The 13,442-nt window shown below is 36.5% G+C and overlaps 1 protein-coding gene across 10 annotated transcripts in view; it reads right to left on the reverse strand.

Annotated features, from left to right (window-relative positions):
• Positions 1–13,442, reverse strand: part of RAD51B (RAD51 paralog B) — a 428,481-nt gene that overhangs the window by 401,443 nt on the left and 13,596 nt on the right. For all 10 annotated transcript variants that reach the window (XR_008733375.1, XR_008733374.1, XR_008733376.1 and 7 more), the window contains 2 exons: positions 11,377–11,496; positions 10,100–10,283 (listed from right to left, as the gene is read on the reverse strand). Coding sequence is in view for 6 of the 10 variants with exons in the window: in XM_055717384.1 (XP_055573359.1) it covers positions 10,100–10,283; positions 11,377–11,496 (304 nt within the window). In the remaining 4 variants the exon portion in view is untranslated. The remainder of the gene's footprint in view (positions 1–10,099; positions 10,284–11,376; positions 11,497–13,442) is intronic.

The raw sequence follows: 13,442 nt of genomic DNA on the forward strand, positions 1-13,442 counted from the left end.
ACTGAAATTCGGATGTAGTCTCACCAACAAAAAACAACTTCTCATTTGCTCCTGTCTGGTTAAAATTCTGCAATGACTACTCAGTCTTATTTAATAAAAACTCTAAATCTAACTTTGTTTACCTAGAATATTGCAACACAAGTACTATATTCTCAAATGATATAGTTACACATTTTAGCAAGAGGCAACATGACAGTTTTGATGAGGTTACTGAAATAATGTAGATTCTCATTGGAATCTGTATTTGTAATGAGTCTCCCTCCGTCTGATTATACTGAACTTCTGCCAAATGAATTAAAATGCTTGCTGTTAAAATGGTGGGTTTCCTTCTTTAAATAGAAAGTTGGGGTGAATAAATCGACAAAGACAGCTGCAAACTCAATGAACAATGATACCAAACATTCTCAATAAAGATGATGGAATCTTCTTGTAGAAAAATCAGAATGAAGTTGCTCAGAAGACCTTATGTTATAGCTCATAGATTCCAAGCAGAATAGAGGAGGAAAAACAGAGCAAAACCAAAAACTCTTCTAACGCACAAGAGCCTCAACAGTAGAAGAAAAGGTGCAGACTGAAGAGCCTGTCCTGTTAACCTAGATACTCCTATTTTCAAGGGAGCACAGGACCATCAACCATCTAGCTACAGCAGTTTGGTCTAGAGACACCCAACCATGTGTGGAAGGAGAGGAAATTTTGCAGACTGAAAAAGGCAGGTTCTCCAGTTAACAGCAGCAAGCAGAGTGCATCATGCAGCTTCCAGATCATACTTCATGAAAAAACAGCCCCAGCAGCACACCTGGCTCCACACAAATACAATATTCTCACAAAGCAGTCAGGTAGACACAAAGAGCAAAGTGATACAATCATCTCTACTACTACCAGTTTCCAAGCAAATAAGATTTTACTTTTGATCTCTGGGCACATTTGTATTGTAGCAGACATTATGCATTGCCCAATCTTAATTTCCTCTTATTCCCATCCCTTTACACCTCAGGGGGACTGGTACAATGTTATTTAAGAGTAACAATTGCAGAGCAGGTCCTCTTTACTCCCAGAAGCCCCAGGACTAAGTAACCATCAAGCAAACAATCTCTAGAAAATCTGGAAATCAAACCACTAATTGGTCTATACTGAACTTATACATGTAAGATTTTTTCCAACAACTTTTAATCTGGTCAACTATTCTTCATATTGCTATCCTGTCTAAAGACTGCAATCACTTTCAGTTACACATTATGCAGTGCAGGCATATTCCTAGAGAATCTACAGTTCAAATAAAATTGAAAGACAAGAAGGAAGCACAAGAAAACATGCAAAAAGAATAGAATACTCAAAACATAAGTATTTCGCTGCAGAGTCACAAATAGATTATTGGCCTCAAGGTTCAGGCAATTTTTCACACAATCAAAACAGTAATCTTGCCAAACCCTAAAAGTCATAAAAGTCCTTCCGTAAAATTACTGTTGTTTTCTATAGCACATACAGAGTAACAACATGACAGGGCAGGAAAAAAAACAAACACTGTCTGGCTTTATATATATGTACGTTACTTAAACTAGAGAAATACAGCCTAGATGAATCTATTACAGGGTAGATGCAAAGTTTATTGGAAAATGACATATAGCAATTAGCAGTGTTTAAAGGTCTCTTATTGAACAAAACGCTATAGTGTGCTTGAAGCCTGGTTTTATCCAGTAGTTAAAAGAACGTGTAATAGAAGGAATGATCATTTTCCTTGCAAAAAACTGAAAGCAGGGAGGAGACTGCAAGTACACTAGAATATAAGATTAGAATCCAAAACCATCTTGACAAGTCAGGAAAAAGAACACATTAAAAGAGGAGCAACTATTTAAGTAACAAAGTCAGCAGATACAGATCCAAGGTTTTTAATAAATGGTAAGTAAACAACATCAGGCTGTTGCAAAGAATGCAAACAGTGTACTGTGATGCATAAACAAGAGTATGTTCTGCAAGGCATGAGAACAAAACCTCCATACCTAAACATTGGTAGAGATTCATCTGGAATACCATCCAGTTTTGGGCACCTCACTTTCAAGATCATGTAAATCAGCTGAAGGGAACCCAGAGAAGTTTACTGAGAATGAGGGTTAGAAGATGCAAGAAATTGCTAATTTATTTTCGATAAAGTCTTTCAGTAATTCAAGCCAAGGCAGGTAGCAGGGAACGTGTGTGTCCTCCATTATAGCAAGCATTGTCCATGATCATAAAGCAGATCAAAACGAAATCTGTTAAAATCTCAGTCCTTTCAACTCCCTCTCCTATATGTTAATACTGGTGCCTTCCTTCTACAGAATTTTATATGTGCAATTGTGCAAAATGATAGCTTTTGGCAAAGTCACTCACTGTAAAATGGAAAAAGCAATGTAGGGAATACTTAAAAAGAAAACCGAATTCCAGCATCATATAACTCTAAACTACCTCCTTTTCTATATTTCACCACCACATGAAAACAGGAAACATTGCTCTACTATTTCTCATTCCTTTTCCTCAGCAGTATTAAACATTTTATGAGCATAGACAGTCCAAAAGGAACACTGTGTTGGGCCATAAACTGCAGAAACATATATTCTCCAGATGCGTATAAAAAAAGTACACAGATGGCAGCAGTACTGAAGATAGTTATAATTACATTTTAACCAGTCATTTTAAACTAAACCAAAGTTGTGCCTTCCAAGAGTAATTTAACAGCCACACGAGAAGACAAAACCAACTAACTTTGCCACTGTAATGACACCTAGCAGTTGAATTAACTCCCTATTTTTTGCTTAGTTCTGCAGAGCAAGGGGATAATTGAAACAAACAATCTGCAAACAAAAACTGGGTTTATGGAGTTTTAGCAAAGAAAACTCTGGTCTTTAAGTCCCCTTTAATCATTTTAGTTTCCTAATTGAACAATAACACAAATCAACAACCATTCCGAACCACACTTTAAAAACACCAGTGTTCACATACATGTGAAATTCTGACACTTGTTTTTTAAGCAAGTTTTTGTAAGAAAAGAAAGGGTAACACTAGAATATTTAATTAAAAAACTCCAAAGTTATAAACTCAGTTCTGGGCACTAAAAATACTGCTAAGTATCACATGAGAGGAAATCTTAACATAAAATATTTTGTTTGTTTCACAAACTATTTGTTACATAAAATGATCAAGCACACTGAACAAGGTTAGGTATTCCTCTTCACAACCAAGAGTACATTTGAAACCAAAGTTTCAATATCGCTAGCACGAACATAATTTTCTAATGCTGCTCAGTTCACCATTTAGTGAGAACATGAACACCAACTTGAATGTTGGCGCAGGGGGAATGAAACAAAAGTTAGCTTTGGAAGTAATTTTCCTGATTTAGGAAACAAATTAACTACTGTTTTCCGCAGCTCAAAATAAAGTTAGGGCTATTCAGTGTTTCTCTAATCCAGACAGAATAATAAAAGTCAGCAAATTCTACAATATCTACACTATTCTAAATATTTATGCTTTTGTGGATAACAGTCACAATATGATTAGTGTTAAGACACTAGTATCTTTTCATCCTATTGAGTTCATAGCAGGACAACTCAGTTTCTTTAAGAAGCTGATGAATGATCTTAATAAAATTCTGCAGGTTCAAAAGCACTATTCTGTGTCTTCTAAGCAAAGTCACAAATTATTTTAACTTTCATGCTGCTCCCTAGAGAAATATACCAACTACATCAAAAAAAAGTACCAAAGCCACTCATCTGGAAGTTAAAAGGGGAGAGGGAGGACAAAACAAGTAGCAGCCCCAGACTGAAAGGAGAATCACATTCTTAGGTAGACCTCAACCTTTTGCAGCAAGCAGATGGCCAGGAGTTCAGTGTGATTATGCAGAAACATAAAGAACCTTCTATTAGCAGTTTGGAAGGGTATTCAAGTTTACATACATACACAAACGCAAAATATGTTTGAAACTTGAGCGACAAGACACTTTACATAAATATCAGCAGCTCAACAGAAAAGGACCCATACTTTTCACTGAATTCTTGCCACTAGAAACGGTTTGAACAACATCTGGCCTAAATCTGGCTAGTAAAATTCTGGTAACTCAGTTCCAAAACGTTTTCTCCTGATAAGGTTAGCTCCTTATTAAAGAAACACATGTTCCGATGTGGCATAACATATATTTCTCTTTTCAGAAAACTTCAAAATGAAACCAGTTCTCTAAGCTTTGGAAGTAGGGAATTTTTCTTATTCTAGGTTTAAACAACTCACAAAGATAATTACATTACCGTTTCTGTAACACTGGTATTAAAAATACTTTTTAATAGCAAAGTATAAAAACAAAATTTGCATCTCAGCAGTTTACAGTCCAGATACAAACTGACCTAGAAGTTTAATGTATCTCCATAGTTTTAGAAAAGTCAGCATGCAGTGTCTTATATACTGTAACAACAAATCAGCTATTCATTTTTTCCAACCTTTCTACATATTTATTACCAATTCAAAGGAAACTGGCATTTAAATACGTTTTCTTCATAAATCTTCCATTTAGGAATTTGCTTAGCTCTCCATAAACTATTATTTTCAAGTATCAGAACAGCAACAGCAAAGGGGCTGACAACCAACAGAATAAAACAGAAGGAAGGATGAGGCCAAATGGAAATATTAGCTTATAAAGAAAGACAAAATTAACAGTTTGAATATTCTCTTTGTCAACAGAAGCACTTCAGTCTTGAGACACTTTACTGCACAAAACTGACATGATACAATTAAATACACTTAACCAATGACAACAGAAAAGGCACAGCAGATGTCAATTAATTTGCACATATAAATTAATTTTGAGAAGAAAAAAACAAAGTGATACAACATAAAACCAAATTATATTTAGCTAAACATCTGGCTTTCCAAAGTAAAAGAAAATTTTGGGTATAAAGCCTACAGAGCAGAATGCATAAGTAAGTATAAAGCACTGAAAAAAATGTGAGAACTGATTGCATAAAGAAAATTGACTATGATAGTTTTAATTGCTGTCCTATTATCAGTATTGATAAAGTGAATTTTTAGTTTTTAAACTGAGCATGTAGTATCCAAAGGGGAAAAAATATTACCTGTGGAAATTATGGGCTTTTTGACTAGTGATAACTTATTTAGCATAGCAAACAAAATCACTGCAAAATAATTACAGAGATATGTATTTCATTTGCATTGTAAATCACAAGTGAGAGATGAAAGTCTCTGCTCCTGAGCTATTTCATACTCTCAGAAAGTGCAATTTAAAAAAAAAAAAAAAAAAAAAAAAAAAGACAGATACTATTATACATTTGCTGGTAGTAATGACAACCAACATGCCAATCATAAACAACCAAGGTTCACTTTACAGATCTAAGAGCACAACCCAGACAAAAGTATAAAGAACAGCCAGTGTTGTAATTTGATTAGCCTTAGGGATTTCCAAAGCAAGTTTCATCTTCAGTTTAACATTTGAAAGAAGGCTTAAAGTGGTTTGGTTTTGCAACTACCACTTTTAAACTGCTTTTCCATAGAGACATTGCACCAGCTTCACACATTTTCTCAAGCACTTACAACTAGAAGACCAGGCTTCTGTAAAAAACAGTTTTTGTAAGCTAAGCAGTTAAATCTCAAGAACAATTCCAGTCATACTGGGTTTTAGTTTTAGCTCTTCACTGAAACGGAGTCATCATTTCCCTCTCAACCAGCAACAACACTAAATTACTTGTACTGAACACTCCTTACTAAAAAGTTTCCTATGAATATGGAAGAAAAGAAGAAAAAATCCAAAGTGTAGTTTCTTTTCTATTTTTTTTAAGAAGACTAAGGAAGTCAGGAAGCTAGACAGGAAACAGAAGACTGATTACTGCTACTCAAATATGTAATCTGGTAGACAGCATCAACACATGTTGTAACAGAAACCATTGAGACACAAATGCTCTCAAATACAACATGCTCTAAACCAAACTTAATCTAAATTTTATGTAAACAGCTTTACATATTCACTGGATTTCAAAAAGAAAGGTTTTTTTGTTTGATTTATAGGCAAACTGTCGTCAGTTTTTAGCAGTCACTTTCGAGCTGACTGGCTAGTTTCATCCAAACCTGGCAGAAAAAAGTAGGTTTTGGTCATAGCTGTGTGCAGGGAAGGAAAAAAAAGGACACAGCTACATAGTGCCCCACGAAGGAAAAAGCTTCAGTGACTATTCAGTCATCAGTATGTCTACCAGGTGACCTGCCAGAAGACCAGAAGTGATCCAAACCTTGTGCCACTCTTGTGTTGGCATCATTTAATGAATCTAGGATGGAACCAGGCTTACTGCTAACTTAGGTGGAAGAAGGGATCAAAAAAGGAAATGAGGCAACATTTTTCACTTTGAGAAACAGCTTATGTTTTACTAACTTCCATACATAAGGGGAAAAAAACCCAACCTTTGTGTCTCTCTATACTTTACAAACAAACAAAATAAATAAATTAAAAAACACCAAGTCAAGCAAAAATTTACAATCACACACTTTCACTTACTTCATTCAGTGGCTAAGATGGTGCCATTCAATGGATAATGTTTAATATTTTTTCTCATCTCAAAAGATGGATTAAGGTTTCATTTACTACACATTATTTAATTTTAACACTGAGGATGGCAAGTGTTACTTTCCAACAAGCAGCTACACATTGTTCAGGGACAGTACAAGTGTTTTTCCAACCATAATGACCCTATCCTCACAGCATTCTCACACTAGCAGCTCTGTTATTCCCATTTTATAAACTGACAATAGAGGTGCCGAGAGGTTACTGAACAATGATCATCAGTTTTGAGGGAGTTAAAGTCAGCTTTTTTCCCCCGAATACTTCATACTATATAAAGCTACTTGCGTTTGAAACAGCTCCCCTTGAGTTTGGTAAAAGCTATGAATGTTAGTTACTTTCATACATCAAACTCAATATCCTGACCCCATGACCATGCAAAAAAACCCTAGAGAGTTTGTAATACCAACATAAAGAACTGTGTTAAACTCATTTGAACTCCAGCATAACATGGTAGCACAGGGTTTCCCCAAATTTAATCCTATTTGAACCCACTTCCTTTTTAGGAAAGGGGGGGGGGGTGGCGGGGGGGTGGAGCCCATTTAAAAATACTCAGTGACAAGAAGCTATTTATGTTTGGTAATACATTCCAATGATTACTTAGTCCAGTAACAACACACTCCTTACTTGAAGTCTGAACTTGCTTAATTCAGCTTCCAACCACAGAACTGTGATATATCTTTGTCAGCCGACAAGAAGGTTGCTTTTACCAAATACCTCTTCCTCAAGTAGGTAGATTTTGACTAATGAAGAAACTCTTCACACTTCCTTAGCTAAGCTGAACAAAGTAAGCACCTTATATCTTAATTACTAAGACTGCTCTCCCCTTCTACCAGTCACTTCCAAGGTTATTCTCTGGAAGCTAGTTTTTCACCATCCTTCCAGGACTATTAACAACAGAAGTACTGCTCCAGTAACAGTTACTCCTAAATAGGTAACACACAACCTCCTTTTTTCAATTTCTGTTGCTCAACTACTCAAAAGTTTTTCACCAGACATTTTAACTACAGCCAAAAGGATTGACTTCAAGTTCAACTCTTATCAGTCATCAACTCCAAATCTTTTTCAGAGTCTCAGACTGAGTCCCTCTACTTGCTGCCCAATTCAGTATTCAGTTGCACTGATTCTGCCATGAAATGTTACACGTTTTTTCATGTGTCCCATTTATTAATGGTCTAAATCACTTTGCAACCTTACTGATGTTCTTTTAGCCCCAAATTTATATGTATGAATTAGGTTTAGATTGGATATTAGGAAAAATTTCTTCACTGAAATGGTTGTAAAGCATAGGAACAAGGCTGCCCGGGGAAGCGGTTTGAGTCGCCGTCCCTGTAGGTATTTAAAAGATGTGTAGATGTCATGCTTTGGGACATGGTTTAGTGCTAGCTTGGCAGTGCTAGCTTAATGGTTGGACTTGATGATCTTAAAGGTCTGTTCCAACTTAAAGGATTATATGATTTTCTAGGTAAGTAAAAACATCTGAGATAATTCCACCACAGTTAGTTACAATGAGAACCTTGGGTGCTCTGTAACCTCCGGTAGCAGAGGTCAATGCAATGCACGCAACAGCAGACTTCATCTCCAGTATGCACCAACACCTGCAGATGCACAACACACTCTGATGTTGTATTTTGCATGTTACTCATACACAGCCTTGCCTAGAGAACCATGTTTGCAAGAACCCAAATCTCTACCCAAGGCCCATCTAGAATTCTTAACTAATAGATATTACTACAGTTTGTTTTGTAATATTTAACATAAAATTTAACAAAACTTTAAAATACTCCAGAACCAACAAAGCAATGTGTGTTAAACAGGATGGTAAATGGAAATAGTTAATTTCCATTGAATAAATTGATAAATCTGAACAATAGATGCTTTACAAATATACAAGCTTTCTATCTGTGTATTTACATGTAATTTCACAGGTCTTTATAGATTCAACATAAAAAGTTAAGGTATCTCATGGACCAATTCAAAAAGACAGAGCTGTGACCAGAGCATAAGTTCCTGCCCAAAATCCCAGAACTCCTTACCAAAGTGTTCACAGTGAGAAACAGGGAAAGACCAGCACACCATATATCGCAAAGGCCTCAAAGCAAACATGTTAGCTTTAGCACAATGGGAACCTTTAAATATTCAGGCTTTATTTTCTCACTACATAAAATGAATTAGGATCAGAATCTTAGGTTACTCCATACTATCTTAACTCTAAGACTTTTGTGAATATCAATACTGTTGTCCTTATGCTGGGCAGTAGCCCGAACTGCCTAAGGCTCCAATCCAACTCAGCTTCACCATTTTAATTAAGGTGGAGCAGGGAGCCAGGAGTGTCTAAAGAAGAAAATAGAGAGGAATAGTATCTTTCCATAAAACTTCTCCCATTTTTCAAAGGGCTGCATAATATTTTACCAAAATATGTGAATGTACATACTTACACAAATTCTTTCCTGGCTTTTTAAAGCACTGTAAATATTATTGGGTGCACTAACTAGGACGTTATATTTTGTACCTGAACTTTAAAGACACTTACAGAGGGTTTAATCTTCTCCATCACAAGTCTTTAGAAATTACACGTCAGAAGGAAATCCATTCCTCTTAAGTCAGTGAGTTCCCACCTCTGACATGTATATTTCCAGTATGTTGTGATCTCAGGAGCATCTGAGGGAAAATACCTCATGAGTTTTACTCAAGTTCTTGCCAGTTTGTCTCTTACACTGGAGTGATGAGTAGGTTACCCATACTAGGAAATACTTCCTGGAGTTGAGTCTAAATGATATCTTTTGAGTAGATGTGATCCTCCGTGGATTGTATATGAAGGAACACACACACACACCCCCACATGCACGCACACCCACACACACCCACATACCACACACACCCCCTTCTAAAGCACTATTAGTTCCACCCAGTCCCTGCACTAAATGTCCATGTCTTCCTTTATATTTTATGGACAAGTCCACAGACAAGGATTTGCTGAGCTGTTACCTTCCTTTCTGCATTAATTCACCTACATTATAAGTCACAAAAGGAATTTACAGGGTTCCAGAGCATAAGGCCTTTTGAGATTCTATAAACTTAAATAGAAGGGATACAGACAGAAAAAGATCTTCACCTAGTCAGAGTACACACACTAGCTAATAGTAAATATTGCATTAGGAGGGAAACATCAGTGTAAGCCTAATGGTAGCAAAATAAAATACAAGATTTCAGAAAAAAAACCAGAAAACAAAGCACTGAAATACAGCTGAAGAACTTTGTAAACCATTATTTTAAGTCCTACCTAAAATTAAGAAACAAACAAACAAACCAATCAACAAAAAGCTAAACAAAACCACAAAAACGCAACACGGAACAGTTACTGTTCCCCCATTCCCCAAAGATTTTCCACCTGGTACCTGCTTGAAGATTCCTGCTAGAAGCCTTTTCCAGTTTTCATCTTCCCATCATTTTCATTCCTCTCAGATTTTATTACTTGATACTGTGAGGCAAAAACTTAAGTAAGGAGGAAGAGCTTACTGGTATTGAGAATTCCTCTGCCAAATACTTCAACACTGATGCTCCTCTAGCCAAAAAGTTACTTCTCTCTGCCAGGTTGCCTTGAAGTCTTGTGTCAAACTCCTTTCTGACAACTGAAGCAACAGAGTCAATTACTATGAGTTTAACTTTCTTTGAAATAATTTCTTCTTCCAAAGACATAATCCTAAAAAAGAAAAAAAGTAAAAAAACACAAAAAAACCAGTCACTGATAACATTATTTACACAATAGAACCATTTTATAACCCTGAAATTGTTTAAATAAAAGATTTACTTTAATAAGCTGAAAGTCAGCCCCTCTTTTTCCACCTCACATACCACCTACACCAACATCTGCATGTATTGAAGAGATTTTGACAGTAAACTGAGGCTGCAGTGGGCCACACAACCGAAGGCAGGACCTCTCCCAAAGACAGGTTTAGAAGAACCACTAGTTAGCAAAGCTGTGCTGGACAACCCTGAATGGCTGACAGCAAGTTAAGTGGACACTGAAACAGTGCCTTTTTGCTCACAGTAGCAGCATCCTATTGCCAACACCAGAACCTTTGGTGTCTATATATGCAGAACCTCAAATCTATTTCCGTATACCTCCAAAGACAGTACACCAAACCTAATCTGTTGATAACATGTTAGTAGCTGTTCTCTGATAAAGCTGCAGTAGAAGAACAAACTATTCTTAGAATAACTCTCCCACTAACCTAAAATGCACAACATGATGCCAAAATATAACAACTCATTTTCATTGTAAAATGTGTTCACAAATTAACATAAGGTAACAATGTGACAATACAATACTACCAACAACAGCATTCAGGCTGATGAATGTTAAATGATTCCTCCCTTCCACTGCTGGAGGGGTCCCAGTCTTCCTGGAAGTAAACTGTGCTTTGAAGGAGCAAACTCCTATTTCATGGAAAACATAATTCTCATACTAGAGTCTCTCTACAACCCAAGAGAAGACCTATCATCTGAACACTCCCCTTTAAAGGCTTACAGGGATCAGGTCATATAGAAATTGGCTATTCGACATTAGAAAACATCAACTGAATTAGTCACATGCTATGAAAGGAGAAAAGGCATGTCAGTTTTCCTGTAGCGATTTTACTTTGTTGGAGATCATGCTGTTATCAACATGAAAAGCCCTTAAATAAATTGATTACTCTTCATAAATCTTTGATATAAAACAAATATCATTATAGACAATCCACTCAAAACGGTCTTTATGTTTGGGGTTTTTTTTAAACTCTGGAAAAGAATACCTCTTCAGTACACTGCCACAGGTCAGCTCTCGATACAGGTGAATGCTACGTGTCATGCAGAACAGCTTTTCATCTGAGTCAAAGTAAGTAGGGAATCTGTTTCCTGCTATCTCAATCAACCTATAAAAAAAAAAAAACACACAACAGAAAGCATGACACTGCAAATGGAATAATGTGGGATAATAAGGCCTCAAGTATTCACAAACAAAACTCTGAACGATAAGCAGATACCAAGTTATACTGGAAATCTTCTTCAAAGGGTAAACATACTTTAGCAGTTAGACTGAAATACTGGAAAGTCAGAACAGTTACATTCTCTTCCCAGTGATGCTAGAGTCAGCAGTACACTAGGTAAAGACATAATGTGCCTGTACTGTATGCAAAGAAACCACCTATCTCCTGTAGAAAGAAACTGCAAGTTTATAGTTACTCAATGCAAAGTTCTTCAAGTTTTGCACAACAGGTTCCACTGAATGGCCAAACATTCTCCTATTTTAGTTATATCTAAATATAGTTTTCATTAAAACAAATGTACTCTCCAACTCAAACCATCTTTACTTCCGCCTTTATCTTGCAGTGAAATCATAAAGTGGACCTTGTGTCACCACAGAAATTTAACAAGCTGATAAACAGAAGATCCATTACAAGATCCAACCAATGTGGAAGCAGGACTGCAAAGAACAGAGCCTAGTTCAACTGCAAGTACTTACACAAGTACAAGCAGTTCATGCATGGAAAGTATGCCTGCTAAAGTGAAAATCTTTTCACAAATAATTTCTCCTTAAAGCAAGAACAAGGTCATTTGGATGGGAGGCTTTTTCACTGAAACAATTTCCGTTGTGCCAGTTACCTCTTTGTAAAAAGGGTTTATAAAATATTAAGAAAACATCATACTTCCTAGAACACAGAAAAAAAAAAAGAAAAAAGAAAAAACAGCACTGTGTCACAAAATGACTGAGGCTCCAGCTGCCAAGCTGCTACAATTGAACATCCATCCAGTCAGATATCACAGATACAGTTGGCATGACTTAATATAATGAAATGACTAAGCAGTTTAACTGGCTACTTCAGCGATAGAACTGAATGTGGGATTCTATGATTAAATGTTCTCCATTACCTTATTTAGCAAATTCATGACCCTTCAAAACCTCGAATTACAGTTGTTAAGCATACGACTGTTTATTATCAGAATAGACTAAGGAACTATATCAGATAACTGGTGATAACACCAAAAGAAGTCAAAGGAAGTTGGCTATTTATTATTTGTTGTCTAAATACTTTTATATCCAGAAACTACGCTTTGCAAAAAACCTCTCACACAGATGTAAAACTAAACAGTTTACTGATAAGAGGCCACCATTTTCAGTTACACGAGATTTTATACATAAAATCGTTGAGGACACTAAATGGTATAATGGCATAAGTTTTAGAAATGCTGCCTGCCTGCAAACTCTTTGGAAATCAGTGGGAAGAACTTCCATCCCTCTGAATACAAGGCAACTTTATCTAGGTCCTTAAATAGATGACCCAGGAATTTAACTTAGAAACTCACAGTTACAATCTGAACACTTACATTTTTTTCTACAATGAGGATTTTATTTTTTTAAGAACAGAAAATACGTAACTGTTTGTATTATAAGCAGGCCTATCCCACCGTCTATAGCTTGAGAAGAGCGGCATCTAGTGGATGATACCTGTGGGCACAACTTACTGGTTACCTTGATGTTTTTTACTTAGGCCCCTTTCATTAAAACCCAAATTGCACAGAGCGCTATGCAGGTTCAAGCCCTCAGTCTCCCCACAAAGAGCAAGTGCTCCAGCCCCCAGCCATCTTGGCAGTACCCTGCTGAAGCTTCCTGTAGTCTGTCACGTTTGTTGCATACCAACAGCCCAAAACTGGACACAGGATCTAGATGTTGTCTAACATGTTCCAAGTAAAAGGGGAGCAGCACTCCCCTCACTCTGCTTGTGCTGGTCCATAGAGGTTGCAACACAGAAAGCGTAAGATAAAGCTTGTCTCCTGAAATTGTGTTTAGCCATCATTTCCAACTGAGCAATATTAAATA

The sequence above is a fragment of the Falco cherrug genome, chromosome 7 (genome assembly GCF_023634085.1).
Source record: "Falco cherrug isolate bFalChe1 chromosome 7, bFalChe1.pri, whole genome shotgun sequence".
In the NCBI taxonomy this organism is placed as follows: domain Eukaryota; kingdom Metazoa; phylum Chordata; class Aves; order Falconiformes; family Falconidae; genus Falco; species Falco cherrug.